Source organism: Oncorhynchus nerka, linkage group LG15 (assembly GCF_034236695.1).
Source record: "Oncorhynchus nerka isolate Pitt River linkage group LG15, Oner_Uvic_2.0, whole genome shotgun sequence".
Classification (NCBI taxonomy): Eukaryota; Metazoa; Chordata; class Actinopteri; order Salmoniformes; family Salmonidae; genus Oncorhynchus; species Oncorhynchus nerka.
In genome coordinates, this window is record NC_088410.1 from 88,629,732 (window position 1) to 88,646,978 (window position 17,247).

The 17,247-nt window shown below is 42.3% G+C and overlaps 1 protein-coding gene across 1 annotated transcript; it reads right to left on the bottom strand.

The window, feature by feature from the left end:
* Nucleotides 1-1,825: 1,825 nt before the first annotated feature.
* Nucleotides 1,826-16,321, bottom strand: LOC115118264 (CD9 antigen-like). The gene is made up of 8 exons (XM_029646841.2): nt 15,752-16,321; nt 10,447-10,549; nt 4,302-4,399; nt 3,604-3,678; nt 3,402-3,497; nt 3,202-3,267; nt 2,760-2,843; nt 1,826-2,611 (listed from the first exon to the last, which is right to left on the bottom strand). Exons 1-8 carry the CDS (start codon nt 15,818-15,820, stop codon nt 2,546-2,548), a joined length of 657 nt encoding a protein of 218 aa, XP_029502701.1. The 5' UTR covers nt 15,821-16,321; the 3' UTR covers nt 1,826-2,545.
* Between the last annotated feature and the right edge of the window lie 926 nt (nt 16,322-17,247).

Sequence of the window (17,247 nt, forward strand, 5' to 3'; positions counted from 1 at the left end):
TGGTTTGTCGAGATCGGTGTGGAAGAACTTGACTGGCCTGCACAGAGCCCTGACCTCAACCCCATTGGGATGAATTGGAACGCCGACTGCAAGCCAGGCCTAATCTCCCAACATCAGTGCCCGACCACATTAATGCTCTTGTTACTGAATGGAAGCAAGTCCCTGCAGCAATGTTCCAACATCTAGTATAAAGCCTTCCCAGAAGAGTGGAGGCTGTTATAGCAGCAAAGGGGGGACCAACTCCATATTAATGCCCATGATTTTGGAATGAGATGTTCGACGAGCAGGTGTCCACATACTTTTGGTTTTGGTCATGTAGTTTGTCATAACAGCTGACATAATATGGTCATAACACCTGTTGTGACATATGTGTTATTTTATGGCTGGTTATGACACCTACATAATTGTCAAAACCCATATTTATTCAAATGTGTTTTTTCCCTGTCAAGAAGTTTCCTTTCGTTTGAAAGTTTGTTTCTTAAGTCCTTTGTTGTTGTGAATTATTTACAGTCATGTTTTTTTCATCATATTTTAACTAACTTGTAAAAAAGATACTTAATGACACTCAAGAATCATTATGACCATCATAATCATATAAACCATATAGGCCTGTCATGTGCATGCCCTTATGTCAGTCATCAGCCAAAAAGAGGGTGTCTTGTCCTGCTCCTGAAATCTGTTCCTGCGTTCATCCCTGTCATCAGAAAGAGAGCATTGGGGTAGGTGCAAGTCTGACAGCAATGTGTGCCCAATTACAACACTATTTGAATATGGTCAATTTCAGAAAGTGTTGTTTAACATAAACATGCTGTTGAAGAGTAGGCTATGGTGTAATGGAATGTTTTGCGTTGTGTGGTAGGTTTTGACACACTTATGTAGGTGTCATAACCAGCCATAAAATAACGCAATATATGTCACAACAGGTTCAAATATATGTGTCATAACAAGTTATGTCAGCTGTTATGACATATTATGACTACATATTATGGTTATTATGACCGTTTCATAATGTGTTATGATGCTGGGTGTCCGGTAGTGTTACCGGTTTTTCATTATTTTTTACCTGGCATTAGTGCGTAAACCTAAGCTTTGGGGTCACCTGTATGTTAAAACTTCATTTGTCAATAAATAAATGTTCAAGCGAAAAATGGGAACTGTACAGTGCATTTTCTATATTTGCTGGTTGGGGTCGGGCATCAGATTTGACCATTATCACATATAGTCAGGCGGTTGCGGATGGGTGAACAATCAACTCACCCCCACATCCCTAATGTTTGTCAAATACAGCTAATAGCTTTCTGCTATTAACTAGGTTAAATAGTCTAATTTCTTTTAGCTTTCTCACGGGAGATCCATGAACATTTAAATAGGATAAAAACAGATTTCATTTGACCAAATGGACATGCTGATAAAATAAAAGCGTTCAATGTCTTTTTTGTTTGACATTATTAGCATACATAACCTGGATCTACAACCGTGTGGGCCAACTGTGTGCAAACAATATTAACACCCACTAGATTCATTCAAAATATACACTAACTCACTGGAACAGTTCACACGTGTTCTCTGAGGCCTCGCACAGGACAATGCAAAAAGGCTTGAACATCCAGACTTCAGGTTGGACATTAAAATAATGACAGTACAGTGCTTCATAAAATGTAGCTGCTTCCTGACACAGAATATTAATGACAAAAGTTATTCAGAATGTTTGTCAAGTTGAAATCAGCTCTTTTCCAAAACAAGGTGCAGGGTCTGCTTGTAGCAGAGCAACAGTATGCTGATGGGCCAAGCAAAGGAAAACAACATACAGTTAGATAGTAGAATATGCAGCTGTGGTAGGAATATATTGCTTGGGCTTGTCTATACAAAGATACACATTTGAGACATTTAGTGAGTAATGATGCATACAGTAGGTATGATGCATGCAGTAGGTGCAAGTCCCAACAACAGTTATGTAAAACTCAATGACTGAAGTTAAGATTACTGACCTAAATACAACTTTACAAGCACACAACGTACGACTACAGTAGCTCTGTACACAAAATTAACCCTTGAACTGAGGTTACAAGACATTGAATAAATAAGGTTAAAAACAGCACACAAAGGAGTTTGTATACAGCAATGCTCCTCAGCCATCACATTCCTGCGTCAAAGAGGAAGACGGTACATGAACATGGCAGTGTTAGAGGATGAGAACCGTGGGGGATGTCTCAGAGTAGTGCCCGATGCTGAGCCACGTTGTGCTTGGAGAGGAGTGCAGTAAGAGGCCAGTTATTCAGAGGAGATGCCAGAGGAGAGGGGTTCTGGTCTAACTGCCTCTGTCCAGGGGACAGGGAAATCCCTGTCAACATTTCAGTGTGTGATATCACACCCGCACCACTAAATTGACCCCCGGACTTGAATGTTTGTGTTAAAAAGGGCTCCCCTGTCCTCCATCCCAGATGTGATGTACCCTCCTTGTTCAGGCATTGTGATTATAAAGAGCTGGTGAGTCGGTATTAAGCCTGCAGGGTGGGAGGGGTAAGGCTGGAGCTACTGGGTCTTTCTAGATCACCTCCCTGTTGTTCCGAATTGCACAGCAGAGGACCATACTGAAGATCATACCAATGACCTGAGAGAACAAAAAACTATATTAGTCGACTATAAGCTTGTAATACAGTTTTCTGCAGATTTTTGGTAATATTTTGTAAATAATGATATAATGAGTTACCATATGTAACATAATGTAATTTGTGCCTGAGTGTCAGTAAGACTCTTACCATTACACCTGCAACACCAATCCCCACATATCCGATAATGTAGTGCTTTTCATTGAAAAAGTCCGTTATTGCATTCAGACAGTTCTGGAAACACACATAGCATAATGTCACTTACAATACCTTTATTCACTTTTTCTTAATAAGAGAACATTAGGGTATCTTCATTAGCCTCTATAGAGCACACAATATCTATGAAACCCATGATCTAAGCACAGCTATAGGTACTACTGTACTATAACTAGCCTATAAAACTAGGTATTAATAATCTAATTTGAAATTAGGTAAAATAGATAACAGCCGGCCTAAAGTAATGGCTATCAGACAGTAAAGGAGACAAGAAGTGGAACTACGGTAAACCATGTTGTTTTCAATGGTGTTATACTGCCACCTAGAGGAATATATGATACTGCAGCAGGAGAGCACAAAGAAGAGTTGTTTGTACCTTTAGGTCTTCATCACCAGGAAGACACTGAGACGGGTTAGTCACGGAGTCCCCACAACAATTCAGCTACAAATGGAAATAAAAACAGAATATAACAAATAAATATAGCATATCAAAACATAGAAATGGACAACATTGACAATGTGACATGATCAATAAGTACTTAATGAGAGCATAAAGAAAACAGTAGTTTAACTCACAACAGTGTGGTAAATTGCTGCTATTGCCGTCCGGTTGGCATTTTCAGAACCTTCTGAAATAGATTCACTGTAGAACTTTTGAACATCTTCAATGATCTAAAACATAGATTAAGGATGAATTAAAATTAGTCAGAGATTGCAGTATCAATAAATTGTCTTTCATTTAAGTTTAATATCAGAACATTGATTGGAGTGGATATACCTTGTCTTTGCTCATGAATCCAAACACACCTGCAGCAACCTCTGCACCAACGATTACAAGAAGGCAGGCAAAGAACTGCAAAACAGAGAGGGCAGTGACATATTAAGCCAATAAGGCCTGAGGGGGTGTGGTATATCACCAATATACCACGACTAAGGGCTGTTCTAATGCACAATGCAATGCAAGTGCCTGGATACAGCCCTTAGCCGTGATATATTGGCCATATACCACAAACCCCTGAGAAGCCTTATTGCTGTTATAAACTGGTTACCAACGTAACGAAAGCAGTAGAAAGAAATGTTGTCATACCCATGGTATACCGTCTGATATACCACGGCTGTCAGCCAATCAGCATTCAGGGCTCGAACCACCCAGTTCATTTTAATGCATAGCCTACCATACAGTATCCTGTACATATGGCCAGGAGTTTTCCCAGATCAGGACATATGGTTAGTAAAAACTCAGGGCCTGCTGACAGTATACTCATAAGAGAAGCCCACCAGGCACACACTGGTGGAACCAATATTGTTTTCACATCAGTTCAATGAAATTATGATGACCCAACGTGGAATAGACATTGCATTGACGTCTGTGCCAAGTGGGAGGCTTGTGTTGACTCAAAATGGTTGGGTAGAGCTAAGATAAAATTGCATTCCACTGAACAGGTACCTAAGGTAAAACTCCCACCAATTACCCACCGACGCAAGGAGACACTGTGACTCCTTCACAGCTCCACAGCAACCAAAGAATCCCACCAGCGTCATTCCCCCACCTGCACCAATCAGTATGTACACGGCTGAGGAGAGATAGACAGAGAGTGAGTGGGGGGGGGGGGTTCAGTGAATCAACAGATGGTGACAGCATTAACAAAGATTGTTGCACATGGACCAAACCATGCAGCAACACAATCTAGATAACTGCAAACTGAAGTGTAGGAATATCCCGTATATAATACAGCTAACATGTTAACATTCTGAAGTGTAGGAATATCCCGTATATAATACAGCTAACATGTTAACATTCTGAAGTGTAGGAATATCCCGTATATAATACAGCTAACATGTTAACATTCTGAAGTGTAGGAATATCCCGTATATAATACAGCTAACATGTTAACATTCTGAAGTGTAGGAATATCCCGTATATAATACAGCTAACATGTTAACATTCTGAAGTGTTCGATGTAGAAAATACAGGAGCTGAAAGGAGATGCAAAATCCTGACAGTTGTGAAAAGTGACATTAAAACAAGGTACTTTTCCACTTCAAAGTGCTAATTGCACATTATTCAAAGTGCCTCTCGGTTGATTGAATATATTTTGCATACCCTGAATATCTTGGTGTTGCTAAGGTAATCCAACGCACATCTTTGCTGAACTTGCAGCAGTACATTTCTCTACAAGGTCTCTCATCAACACAACACTCATTTTCAGAGGCATGTGGATGTCGTTAGCTGCTCCACCCCTGCTTGAGCAACATTACCCCTCTCAACACATTGAGTAGGAAAGATAATCACCTCCCCTCACTACCAGCCTTGTGATGTTCCCCCACTAAAAGCCCTGTGATGTCCCCCCTCACTATCAGCCCTGTGATGTCCCCCCACTAAAAGCCCTGTGATGCCCCCCACTAAAAGCCCTGTGATGTTCCCCCCACTCACTATCAGCCCTGTGATGTCCCCCCACTCACTATCAGCCCTGTGATGTCCCCCCACTAAAAGCCCTGTGATGTCCCCCCACTAAAAGCCCTGTGATGTTCCCCCCACTAAAAGCCCTGTGATGTTCCCCCCACTCACTATCAGCCCTGTGATGTCCCCCCCCACTCACTATCAGCCCTGTGATGTCCCCCCCACTCACTATCAGCCCTGTGATGTCCCCCCACTAAAAGCCCTGTGATGCCCCCCACTAAAAGCCCTGTGATGTTCCCCCCACTCACTATCAGCCCTGTGATGTCCCCCCACTCACTATCAGCCCTGTGATGTCCCCCCACTCACTATCAGCCCTGTGATGTCCCCCCACTCACTATCAGCCCTGTGATGTCCCCCCCCACTCACTATCAGCCCTGTGATGTCCCCCCCACTCACTATCAGCCCTGTGATGTCCCCCCACTAAAAGCCCTGTGATGTCCCTCCCCACTAAAAGCCCTGTGATGTCCCCCCCTCCCTCACTACCAGCCCTGTGATGTTCCCCCCACTAAAAGCCCTGTGACGCCCCCCTCACAACCAGCCCTGTGACGCCCCCTCCCTTACTACCAGCCCTGTGATGGCCCCCTCCCTCACTACCAGCACTGTGATGTCCTCCTCACAACACGCCCTGTTGGTGCCCCCTTACCCCTCACTACCAGCCCTGAGGTTCCCCCCCATACCCATTACTACCAGCCCTGTGGTATCCCCACCACACCCCTCACTACCAGCCCTGTGGTGCCCTCCCATACTCCTAACTTCCAGCCCTGTGTTGCCTTCGTACACCTCTCATTATCAGCCCTGTGATAGGGTAGTAATGGTACACCAGGGCAGTCCCCATACTTCGTGTTCAGGGCTTAATCAATGACACAGGCAGGAACTGCTATGGCTGCCTAATTAAACCACATTGGGGCCGTGGTGCGCTAAGGTTGTTTTCGTTGCTTAAGAACAATAGACAGGAGGTGTGGCGAAACAGTCCGCTGTGGCTGCGCTGTGGTTGAGGGAGGAAACTGGGAACAAGAGGGCTGGCTGAGCTCAAAGCTTATCTCCTGCTTAGCAATGGAAAACACCATGAGACAAGACAGGTGCCTTGCTTTACACAAACAAAGCTAGCGACGTTGATAAGAGAGGCCTTCCCAACACATGTACAGCACTCATCCTTATCGATATCTGCCATATCTAAGCATTTGCACTTCTGTGTTGGCCCAGCATTGGTGGAGAATAGCAATGGGCAATGCAAATCTTTGAGAGTTCAGTGTGCAAATCTACAGTGTGTAGATTCAGTGTGCAAATCTACCAGAGGCTTGTCTCAGCTTAGACAGACACAGAAGTGACAGAATGGAAAGTGAATCATCCGTAGAGATTGCTGCATATTGCCCCTCTATGTTATCTCTGTCTGTTCAGTCTGGTCTTGTCTCGTCGGGACAGCTGCAATAAGGCCTTTCTCTCTCCTATGGTTCTTATGCAGCCCAAGATAATATGTGTCTTGTGTTGCCAAGGCAATATGATAAAATAATGATCAATCGTAGTGATTTTTTTGTTGTCGTTGCAACGTCTCCACATTAAATGTGAAATTAAATGGATAAGAACACATGGTTATGCATGTATTGTTGGCTACAGCCAATACACTCTTAGAAGAAAATAAAGTGCTATCTAGAACCTAAAAGGGTTCTTCGGCTGTCTCCCTAAGAGAATGCTTTTTGGTTCCAGGTAGAAGCCAAAAGGGTTCTGTTCTACCTGGAACCAAAAAGGGTGCTCCTATGGGGATAGCCGAAGAACCCTTTTGGAACCCTTTTTTCTAAGAGCATATTACCAAACTCAGAAGTCACCATGTTGGGTAAGAAGCTCTCTTTGTGCCACATGGTTTGGATGCCCAGGCAAGCGCTGGTATGACATTTGCATTGAAAGCCAAAATTAACTTGATAGTGTTATCATAACCAGCTACATTGCATACATCATCCCAAAGCTTGGGCATCTATCCAGATCTTCTTTTACTGCATTTAACTAGGATTAAATCAAGAAGTTGACACCAGATGTCAATATCAGAGGGACCACCCCCCTATCCACATCGATGGAACAGTAGTGGAGAGGGTAGCAAGTTTTAAGTTCCTCGGCATACACATCACAGACAAACTGAATTGGTCCACTCACACTGACAGCGTCGTGAAGAAGGCGCAGCAGCGCCTCTTCAACCTCAGGAGGCTGAAGAAATTCGGCTTGTCACCAAAAGCACTCACAAACTTCTACAGATGCACAATCGAGAGCATCCTGGCGGGCTGTATCACCGCCTGGTACGGCAACTGCTCCGCCCTCAACCGTAAGGCTCTCCAGAGGGTAGTGAGGTCTGCACAACGCATCACCGGGGGCAAACTACCTGCCCTCCAGGACACCTACACCACCCGATGTTACAGGAAGGCCATAAAGATCATCAAGGACATCAACCACCCGAACCACTGCCTGTTCACCCCGCTATCATCCAGAAGGCGAGGTCAGTACAGGTGCATCAAAGCTGGGACCGAGAGACTGAAAAACAGCTTCTATCTCAAGGCCATCAGACTGTTAAACAGCCACCACTAACATTGAGTGGCTGCTGCCAACACACTGTCATTGACACTGACCCAACTCCAGCCACTTTAATAATGGGAATTGATGGGAAATGTTGTAAATATATCACTAGCCACTTTAAACAATGCTACCTTATATAATGTTACTTACCCTACATTATTCATCTCATATGCATACGTATATACTGTACTCTACATCATCGACTGCATCCTTATGTAATACATGTATCACTAGCCACTTTAACTATGCCACTTTGTTTACTTTGTCTACATTCTCATCTCATATGTATATACTGTACTCGATACCATCTACTGTATGCTGCTCTGTACCATCACTCATTCATATATCCTTATGTACATATTCTTTATCCCCTTACACTGTGTATAAGACAGTAGTTTTGGAATTGTTAGTTAGATTACTTGTTGGTTATCACTGCATTGTCGGAACTAGAAGCACAAGCATTTCGCTACACTCACATTAACATCTGCTAACCATGTGTATGTGACAAATAAAATTTGATTTGATTTGATTTTGATTTGATCACAGTGTGCAATGAATGACGCACTGTTTGATGATATCATGACTTTCTGGCTGATGGGAGTGGCGGTCACTAGGAGACTGTAGCCTCAGAGCACCCTGAGGACAGCAGCCGACTGGGTGAAGACATGGTGAAGAGCTGATGAAGTGAAGTCACCATTTTAGGTCATGCTCTAAGTGGGAGTAACAAGAATAGGCTGCATTCTACTCATTTCCATGGTGGAGACCCATTGAGAGAGATGCTATTGTATGGAACACTGAACTGAAGTGTACTTAATACTGAACGTTGAGAGGCATTGTGTGAATGTTATTGTTATCGTTTTCATTTAATTGGACGCTCAGGAAAATGCCCCTCCAAGCACTTTCTCTTCAAAGAGCTCATGTGGGAAATATGTTTGTTGTTGCAAGAGTAAACCTGTGATTATGTCCTAAAAGGGGATGATGACCCACAGGCAATTGAGTGCTGACTCTAATAGAATAAGCCATCAAAAAGTTAAGATTCCTGTCATAGCATATACACTGAGTGACATAGACTGACCAGGTGAATCCAGGTAAAAGCTGATGTCACCTGTTAAATCCACTTCAATCAGTGTAGATGAAGGGTTGAAGACAGGTTAAAGAAGGATTTTTAAACATTGAGACATGGATTGTGTACACTAACGTTCAAAAGTTTGGGGTCACTTAGAAATGTCCTTGTTTTTTTAAAGAAAAGCACATTTTTTTGTCCATTAAAATAACATCAAATTGATCAGAAATACAGTGTAGACATTGTTAATGTTGTAAATGACTATTGTAGCTGGAAATGGAAATGGGATGCTGACCAGTGTCTGTGTTCTTTTGCCCATCTTAATATTTTCCTTTTATTGGCCAGTCTGAGATACAACTTTTTCTTTGCAACTTTGCCTAGAAGGCCAGCATCCCAGAGTCACCTCTTCACTGTTGACGTTGAGACTGGTGTTTTGAGCCTGTAATCGAACCCACAAATGTTGACGCTCCAGATACTCAACTAGTCTAAAGAAGGACAGTTTTATTGCTTCTTTAATCAGCAAAACAATTTTCAGTTGTGCTAATGTAATTGCAAAAGGGCTTTCTAATGATTAATTAGCCTTTTCAAATTATAAACTTAGATTAGCTAACACAACGTGCCATTGGAAAACAGGAGTGATGGTTGCTCATAATGAGCCTCTGTACGCCTATGTAGATATTCCATACAAAATCTGCCGTTTCCAGCTACAATAGTAATTTACAACATGAACAATGTCTCCACTGTATTTCTGATCAATTTGATGTTATTTTAATGGACAAAAAATATATTTTCTTTAAAAACAAGGACATTTCTAAGTGACCCCAAACTTTTGAACGTTAGTGTACTGTATGTGTGCCATTCAGAGGGTGAATGGACAAGACAAACCATTTAAGTGCCTTTGAACGGGGTATGTTAGTAGGTGCCAGGCGTACTGGTTTGAGTGTGTCAAGAATTACAACGCTGCTGGGTTTTTCACACAACAGTTTCCCATGTGTATCAAGAATGGCCCACCACCCAAAGGACATCCAGCCAACTTGACAACTGTGGGAAGCATTGGAGTCAACAGGGGCCAGTATCCCTGTGGAACGCTGGAGTCAACATGTGTTGTGGAACACTTGACACTTTGTAGAGTCGAATGCCGACAAACACAGGCTGTTCTGAGGCCAAAAGGGGATGCAACTTTAGATCAGGAAGGTGTTCTTAATCTTTTATACACTCAGTGTATGTTCCTGTGAGATTAAAACAGGACCAGGTTGATGGGAAATGCTTCAACAAACACAAAGATAGCCACGCATGAAATACTGTACTTCAAACGTATTCCTACCCTAGTGAACATTGTAGGTAGCTGGGCTGTGTTCCGTACAAGGAAATGTAAGGACATTTTTTGAAAACCTATTTTGAAACAGAGGAGATGTTAGCATTTTGCTATGGTTATGTTATGACGTACTAAACACGAGACTGGTAACTAATTCCAGTAGAACAGTTGGGAGGGTGTTCAGCTGATCTGGGCACCTGGTCTCACTGTGAACTGGACTCACCTATGAAGAAGGTCTCGGGGGCTTCCTCTCCAGTCAGGAGCTGGACTGTCTCTGGGTCAAACCTCAGCCATAATCCCACTGCCAACACAAATGAGCCACACAGCTGGGGTGCAGAAAAGGAGAGATCAAGCATAAACATACACCAATATTCACTGTATAACATTTAGTGGAAATAAATAAATACATGTATTCATTAATCATCAACATTGTTATACAGATATTCACTGTTTAACAATGCAACACATTGACAATCAATTAACCCATTCTGCACAATATTGTATACATTCCTTTTTTATGTCATCATGAACCATTAAACCTTTATTAGAGCATGATGTTGCATACTATAGATGAGATTCAGACTGACTGGTGTCTATTAACAATAACATTGTCTGGAGTTGACCTTGAGAACAGATCAGGACAGCACTGATCCCCATGACAGCCTTACCAGATACACGGTGGTATTCCATCCGTGTGCTGCCTGGCCTTACATAGAGGCTGAGCAGATACTCTTGGGCAGACTCTTCAATAAAACATTGTACTCAGAAAAAAAACAACTGTCAAAAATGGCTGTTTTCATTAAAAGGAACAGCCAGTACGAAAATAATTGACTTCACAACTAACCACAGCCCTTGTGTTTCCTCTGTGTCCCATTAAAAATACATACACCATAACCAGTTGTTTTCAACCGTTACTGCACATAGTGGAAATCTAATGGTATTATGTTGTAATAAAAAAGTAACACATGCTAACTAGTCCGCTTTTAACCTCTGGGGCCTTTGGCCTTCAGAGCACCATGTAGAGGGGCAGCCAAAGCAGACACGGCCCCAAGACGCTGACCTAAGGTCAGTGTTACATTTTAAACCCCTAATGGGGATGCATAAGCAGAGGGATAGGCAGAGGGTAAACTAATCCTACATCTGTGCCTACAGCTAAAACCTAGACAGGGCAGCCCATGGTGTCTCAGCCTCAAGCTGTGTCCACTACCACCTCGTTCTCTTTGGCTTTCTCCTCACCACTATAACCCTGCCCTCTTTGGCTTTCTCCTCACCACTATAACCCTGCCCTCTTTGGCTTTCTCCTCACCACTATAACCCCGCCCTCTTTGGCTTTCTCCTCACCACTATGACCCCGCCCTCTTTGGCTTTCTCCTCACCACTATGACCCCGCCCTCTTTGGCTTTCTCCTCACCACTATGACCCCGCCCTCTTCTTTCTCCTCACCACTATGACCCCGCCCTCTTTGGCTTTCTCCTCACCACTATGACCCCGCCCTCTTTGGCTTTCTCCTCACCACTATGACCCCGCCCTCATTGGCTTTCTCCTCACCACTATGACCCCGCCCTCATTGGCTTTCTCCTCACCACTATGACCCCGCCCTCATTGGCTTTCTCCTCACCACTATGACCCCGCCCTCTTTGGCTTTCTCCTCACCACTATGACCCCGCCCTCTTTGGCTTTCTCCTCACCACTATGACCCCGCCCTCTTTGGCTTTCTCCTCACCACTATGACCCCGCCCTCATTGGCTTTCTCCTCACCACTATGACCCCGCCCTCATTGGCTTTCTCCTCACCACTATGACCCCGCCCTCATTGGCTTTCTCCTCACCACTATGACCCCGCCCTCATTGGCTTTCTCCTCACCACTATGACCCCGCCCTCATTGGCTTTCTCCTCACCACTATGACCCCGCCCTCATTGGCTTTCTCCTCACCACTATGACCCCGCCCTCATTGGCTTTCTCCTCACCACTATGACCCCGCCCTCATTGGCTTTCTCCTCACCACTATGACCCCGCCCTCATTGGCTTTCTCCTCACCACTATGACCCCGCCCTCATTGGCTTTCTCCTCACCACTATGACCCCGCCCTCATTGGCTTTCTCCTCACCACTATGACCCCGCCCTCATTGGCTTTCTCCTCACCACTATGACCCCGCCCTCATTGGCTTTCTCCTCACCACTATGACCCCGCCCTCATTGGCTTTCTCCTCACCACTATGACCCCGCCCTCATTGGCTTTCTCCCCGCCCTCACCACTATGACCCCGCCCTCATTGGCTTTCTCCTCACCACTATGACCCCGCCCTCATTGGCTTTCTCCTCACCACTATGACCCTGCCCTCATTGGCTTTCTCCTCACCACTATGACCCTGCCCTCATTGGCTCAGCTCACAACGCTGCTGCTTTTGTCTCCATAACTGGGCACAAAGGGCTGTTGTCTGATGAAGTGACACCACTCTGGGGACGACCAATTGTCTTACCGTGGGCAGAGAGCTCTAGATCGTAAAGTCAGGAATAGAGATACTCTAATATCCATAATATTACGTATATCATCAAGAACAATGTATTTGTATTTCAGTTTCAGAAATGTGACACATTGGTCAAAAATTGTACTTTTAGAAAACAATATGAAAACAGGTTAAAAACTTCATATATGAACACATATCTTAGCAATGTGACAACAATTGTTAGATGTTATCTCATAGCATTGTTCCCCTATTCTTCGAGTAAAGGCCTAAAAGTCCATTAGCAAATTGGCATGGAAACCCGATGTTTCGGGCAGAAATGAGCGTTTCCTCTCATAACCTCTACAAGCCAGAATGTAGAATAAATAATATTTTAACGTACTGTACAGGTTGTCCATACAGTTGGTCCTTTTGGTCGGTAAGAATGTGAGACAATATATCCTACGTTTTTTAAAGCGCTGGCAATGCGTTGAGATTTCTGTCACCTGCAGCATGTAAACACGTGCATGTGCTCGGCAAGTATGCATGCGTCTTGTTCATGTATTTTATCTTGCTTTGCTTTATCTTGGCCAGGTCGCAGTTGTAAATGAGAACATGTTCTCAGCTGGCCTACCTGTTTAAATAAAGGTGAAATAAAAAAATACAAATAATGCATTTTAAGAATTTATCTGCACTGTATGTTTGATAGCTAGCTAGCCAGTTTTAGAGGAATGATTCCATAAATGTTTCAAATTCACTGCTAATAGTCTGAGTCGATATTCACCCACGCCCACAAATTGAGGGAAACAAACATTTTTTTCCCATTGACCCCCAGTGTAAAAGAGCCAACTTCATAGCTAATTTTCTGTTATACAGAAATAACAAAATGTGCCGAAAAGCTGTTGTTCCAGCAGGTCAAAAATCCCGACCTGCGGTTCACAATGCTCCTACATAGGGAAATAGGGCCTGCGGTTCACAATGCTCCTACATAGGGAAATAGGGCCTGCGGTTCACAATGCTCCTACATAGGGAAATAGGGCCTGCGGTTCACAATGCTCCTACATAGGGAAATAGGGCCTGCGGTTCACAATGCTCCTACATAGGGAAATAGGGCCTGCGAGAAGAGCCCGGTGGCTTCAGGCTATTCAGAGTGGGATAGTGGGAAATGTGGTGACCCGGTGTCCAAGCAGGACACACGTAGCTATGAGTGTGGAAAACATTTCACCACAGGTAAGACATTTAACTTGTTTAGTATTGTCCATTTGTAAATCCACTCACTGCTTGTAGTTTTATAGTATGTTTGTGTTTTTGGTCTTAATGTTCCGGTCGGTAGCTAGCTAACACTCACTCACGTGGCCGCTAGCACCATCATGAAAAGGGGCATGAGGGAAGCCCTATCATATTACGTTTAGGTAGTGAGAACGCCTGAGAGCAGGCACTGTTGATAGTTATCTTTAGACATGTTGGACTTTTCTTGAATGTAGTTTTGTAATTGACTAAAAGAAGCAGACAAGAAAGCAGACAACAAGAAAATTGTGTTTGAAAAAGATCATGTGGCGGGTAGGGCCGCAACGTTCTATCTAATACCGACTGGGACTACAGTGGTTCTTCCTTTAAAGTTGTGTCGTACTGCAGCACAGCTTGCGGGCAGCCATAGAATTCTATGGCATGTTATTTTAGTGTCAGCCATTGTTGCCATTAATGCTAGTTAGTGCTAGTTTAACCACCAGAGGGCATCTTTGAGAAGCATTTGACTGTTTTTAATATTGCTGAACTAGAGAATTTAAAACCTTTGTTTTGTAAGATCATAGTATATGGGATTGATTTGAAGAAGTTTATCCCAACATTCCATTAAAAGAATGCAGTCCATCCACAGCCATATACACTGGCTGAAATCAGTTGATGATAGGACTTAGACAAGTTGTAAATGCAACAAGTACTGATATTGTATTATATAATAGCACTCACAGCTTTCCAATGAAACAAAACATGGAGACATGTATGGTCTGTTTACATATTTTAGGCTATCTATTGGAAAATTGGTATAAAACCCGTGGAAACTATTTTAATATTGTAGGTTGACAATAATTATATTACACAATTTCTGATATATCACATGCCTTACTTTTATTTTCCTACATAAGAAAAATCAAGATTATGTCTCTACTGCCATTCATTCCAATTAGACAGGTTTGGATGTCTCCCTGACCAATATGGCTGCCTTTTCCACACCATTCTGGAACTATGAGGTTTTATGACATATCCCATCTAGTTATTTAATAGGATCTCTATTATCATAGATAGCTATGTTGGAAATATAGACACAAACTGCAGTTCTGCAACAAATTCATAGGCCTATGCTATGTTTGACTCACATCAGGGAATAACAGTTTCTACAGCAAAATATTTTCTTTTTTTCAATTTTCTTGTCACTTTTTGATACACACATATATATATATATATAAATATATTTATTTTTTTAAAGTTTATTTAGTAAATAATTTCTCAACTCTATTTCTTGAACGTCATTGTTGGTTAAGGGCTTGTTAAGTAAAGCATTTCACGGTAAAGTTTACACCTGTTGTATTCGGCGCATGTGACAAATACGATTTGATTTGAAAATTTAATTTGAACATACTTTTTGCAGACATATAATAGTTGTTAACATAGTTAATTCACACATTTTGTTGACATTACACATGAAATTCAGATGGCACAATGTGCCACATCATGGTTAAAGAAGGATGAGAATAGAAAGAGAGCGTGTGTACAGAACTTGTGTGTATGTGTGAGGAAGTCCTATCTCATCCGTCAGAATAAGACTACTATTGGTAACAACATACGTGGAAAAAAGAAACGAGTTATATTGATAAAAATCAGATAACATTGCAGAGACAGATCTAAAACGAAATGAAGTTTCCCCCCAGACCTAGATAAGAATATAAATGAATCGGTTTCAACCAGCGTGAGAGATTCACTTGCTGCAAAATGCATCCGCAATCACGATCAATTATGCACACATGCAACCTTGTTTATGATTGAATAACTGTATATTAATTTATCAATAGTAGGACCAACACTTACCCATAATATGAAGTTGAAAACGAAAAGGAGATATTTCACGCATTTCATCCCACCTTGCACTTTACTCATGATTCCAGAGGCTTTTTTTAGTCCTAGATCCTAATACAAGATCAAGAAGAGAGTGAGACTTTGTTAAAAAATGTGGGTTGGAAATAACTGGACATCAACCATACAACCCGCGCTGCAGTCTCAAAATGATTGCAGGAGCCAAATATTTTTAAGGAAACCAAGATAGACCAGAACTTGTCATTTCCAATAACAACAAATGAGTCAGAGTGGGCAAAACAAGCAAGGAGCAGAGCCAAGCACGCGCTAGAAATATCCTATTGGCGCGTTCTAGTTAACATCTGCATATTTCCTTTACGCAACGCCTAAACAACTCGATTTTTACAAACTTTTGCAAATGGTGAAGCTACAAAACTTAGTCCGTTCCGTTCATAACAGATTCTAGTTTTGGGAACAGAAATTGTATTGAGATTAAATGTTTAATTGATGAAAAGATTTGCAAAATTTCGGCCAAAATCCATATCGTTCCAACTTCTCCCACAGCCCGCCAGTATGCTTCCCCGCACTACCATATTTGGTAGTGAGTGGAACCGCACACCGGATGCTCACATTTATACATCCAGTGAAATATATGTCTCATTGTTATATCTGTAGAGGAATTTTACGCTAGTTGTCGGACTGCCCATTTTCTGTCATTGACTCTTGAGTGTAGAGATGAATCACATAGCTGCGTTAGCTGACAACGTCACGAAAAGGATATGGACACTTTAATAATGGGGTAATAATCTCTTGTTGCGATTATGGATGACCAGGTAGCTAGCTATCAACAATGACACGAAACTGCCATGTGGGGAATCGTAATTGACTCGTCTCGGCTAGTTTCATCTTGTTATTTATACAATGTCTTGTTTTGAGGTGTTTTGACAGATTTTTATGGCAAAAAATTCTGTAGCTAGCTACCAACAACTGCAAACTGTATTTGAGCGACAACAAGTGCTCATTGTGTAAATGTATATATGTTTCCAATAAACATTGGAGAAAAAATATAGTTTATATTTTGTCAACAATCTAAACCGGTTTTATTGCTAAACAACCAATCCCACTACTACACCACAGTGGACGTGTATAATACCCATAAAACCTAGCGACAAACACAGAAATGGTTCCAATCGTTTTTTTTTTCAACATTTATTTTTCCATTAGGGATTTTAGAGCCACTTCAAACAAGGCTTGTGTTTCATGTAAGGCTTTCCCCGGCGTGACGTTTTGATAACTGTAAATCTCTCCTGGACAAGGTGACTTTTATCAATATATTCGGCTCTATTTACTCTAATTCGAAAATGCTAATTAGCATCAATGTACACATGCAAGATCCCTGCATGGTTGCTGATAATGGGTCTCTGTACGCCTATGTAGATATTCCATACATAATCTGCCGTTTCCAGCTACAATAGTCATTTACAACATTAACAATGTCTACACAGTATTTC

Coding starts and splice junctions, on each gene's coding strand:
- LOC115118264 (XM_029646841.2), bottom strand. CDS start 15,820: ATGAGTAAAGTGCAAGGTGGGATGAAATGCGTGAAATATCTCCTTTTC. Junction 10,550..15,751: donor TTTTCAACTTCATATTATGG/GTAAGTGTTGGT, acceptor TCTGCACCCCAG/CTGTGTGGCTCATTTGTGTT. Junction 3,679..4,301: donor CACAGTGTCTCCTTGCGTCG/GTGGGTAATTGG, acceptor TCTGTTTTGCAG/TTCTTTGCCTGCCTTCTTGT.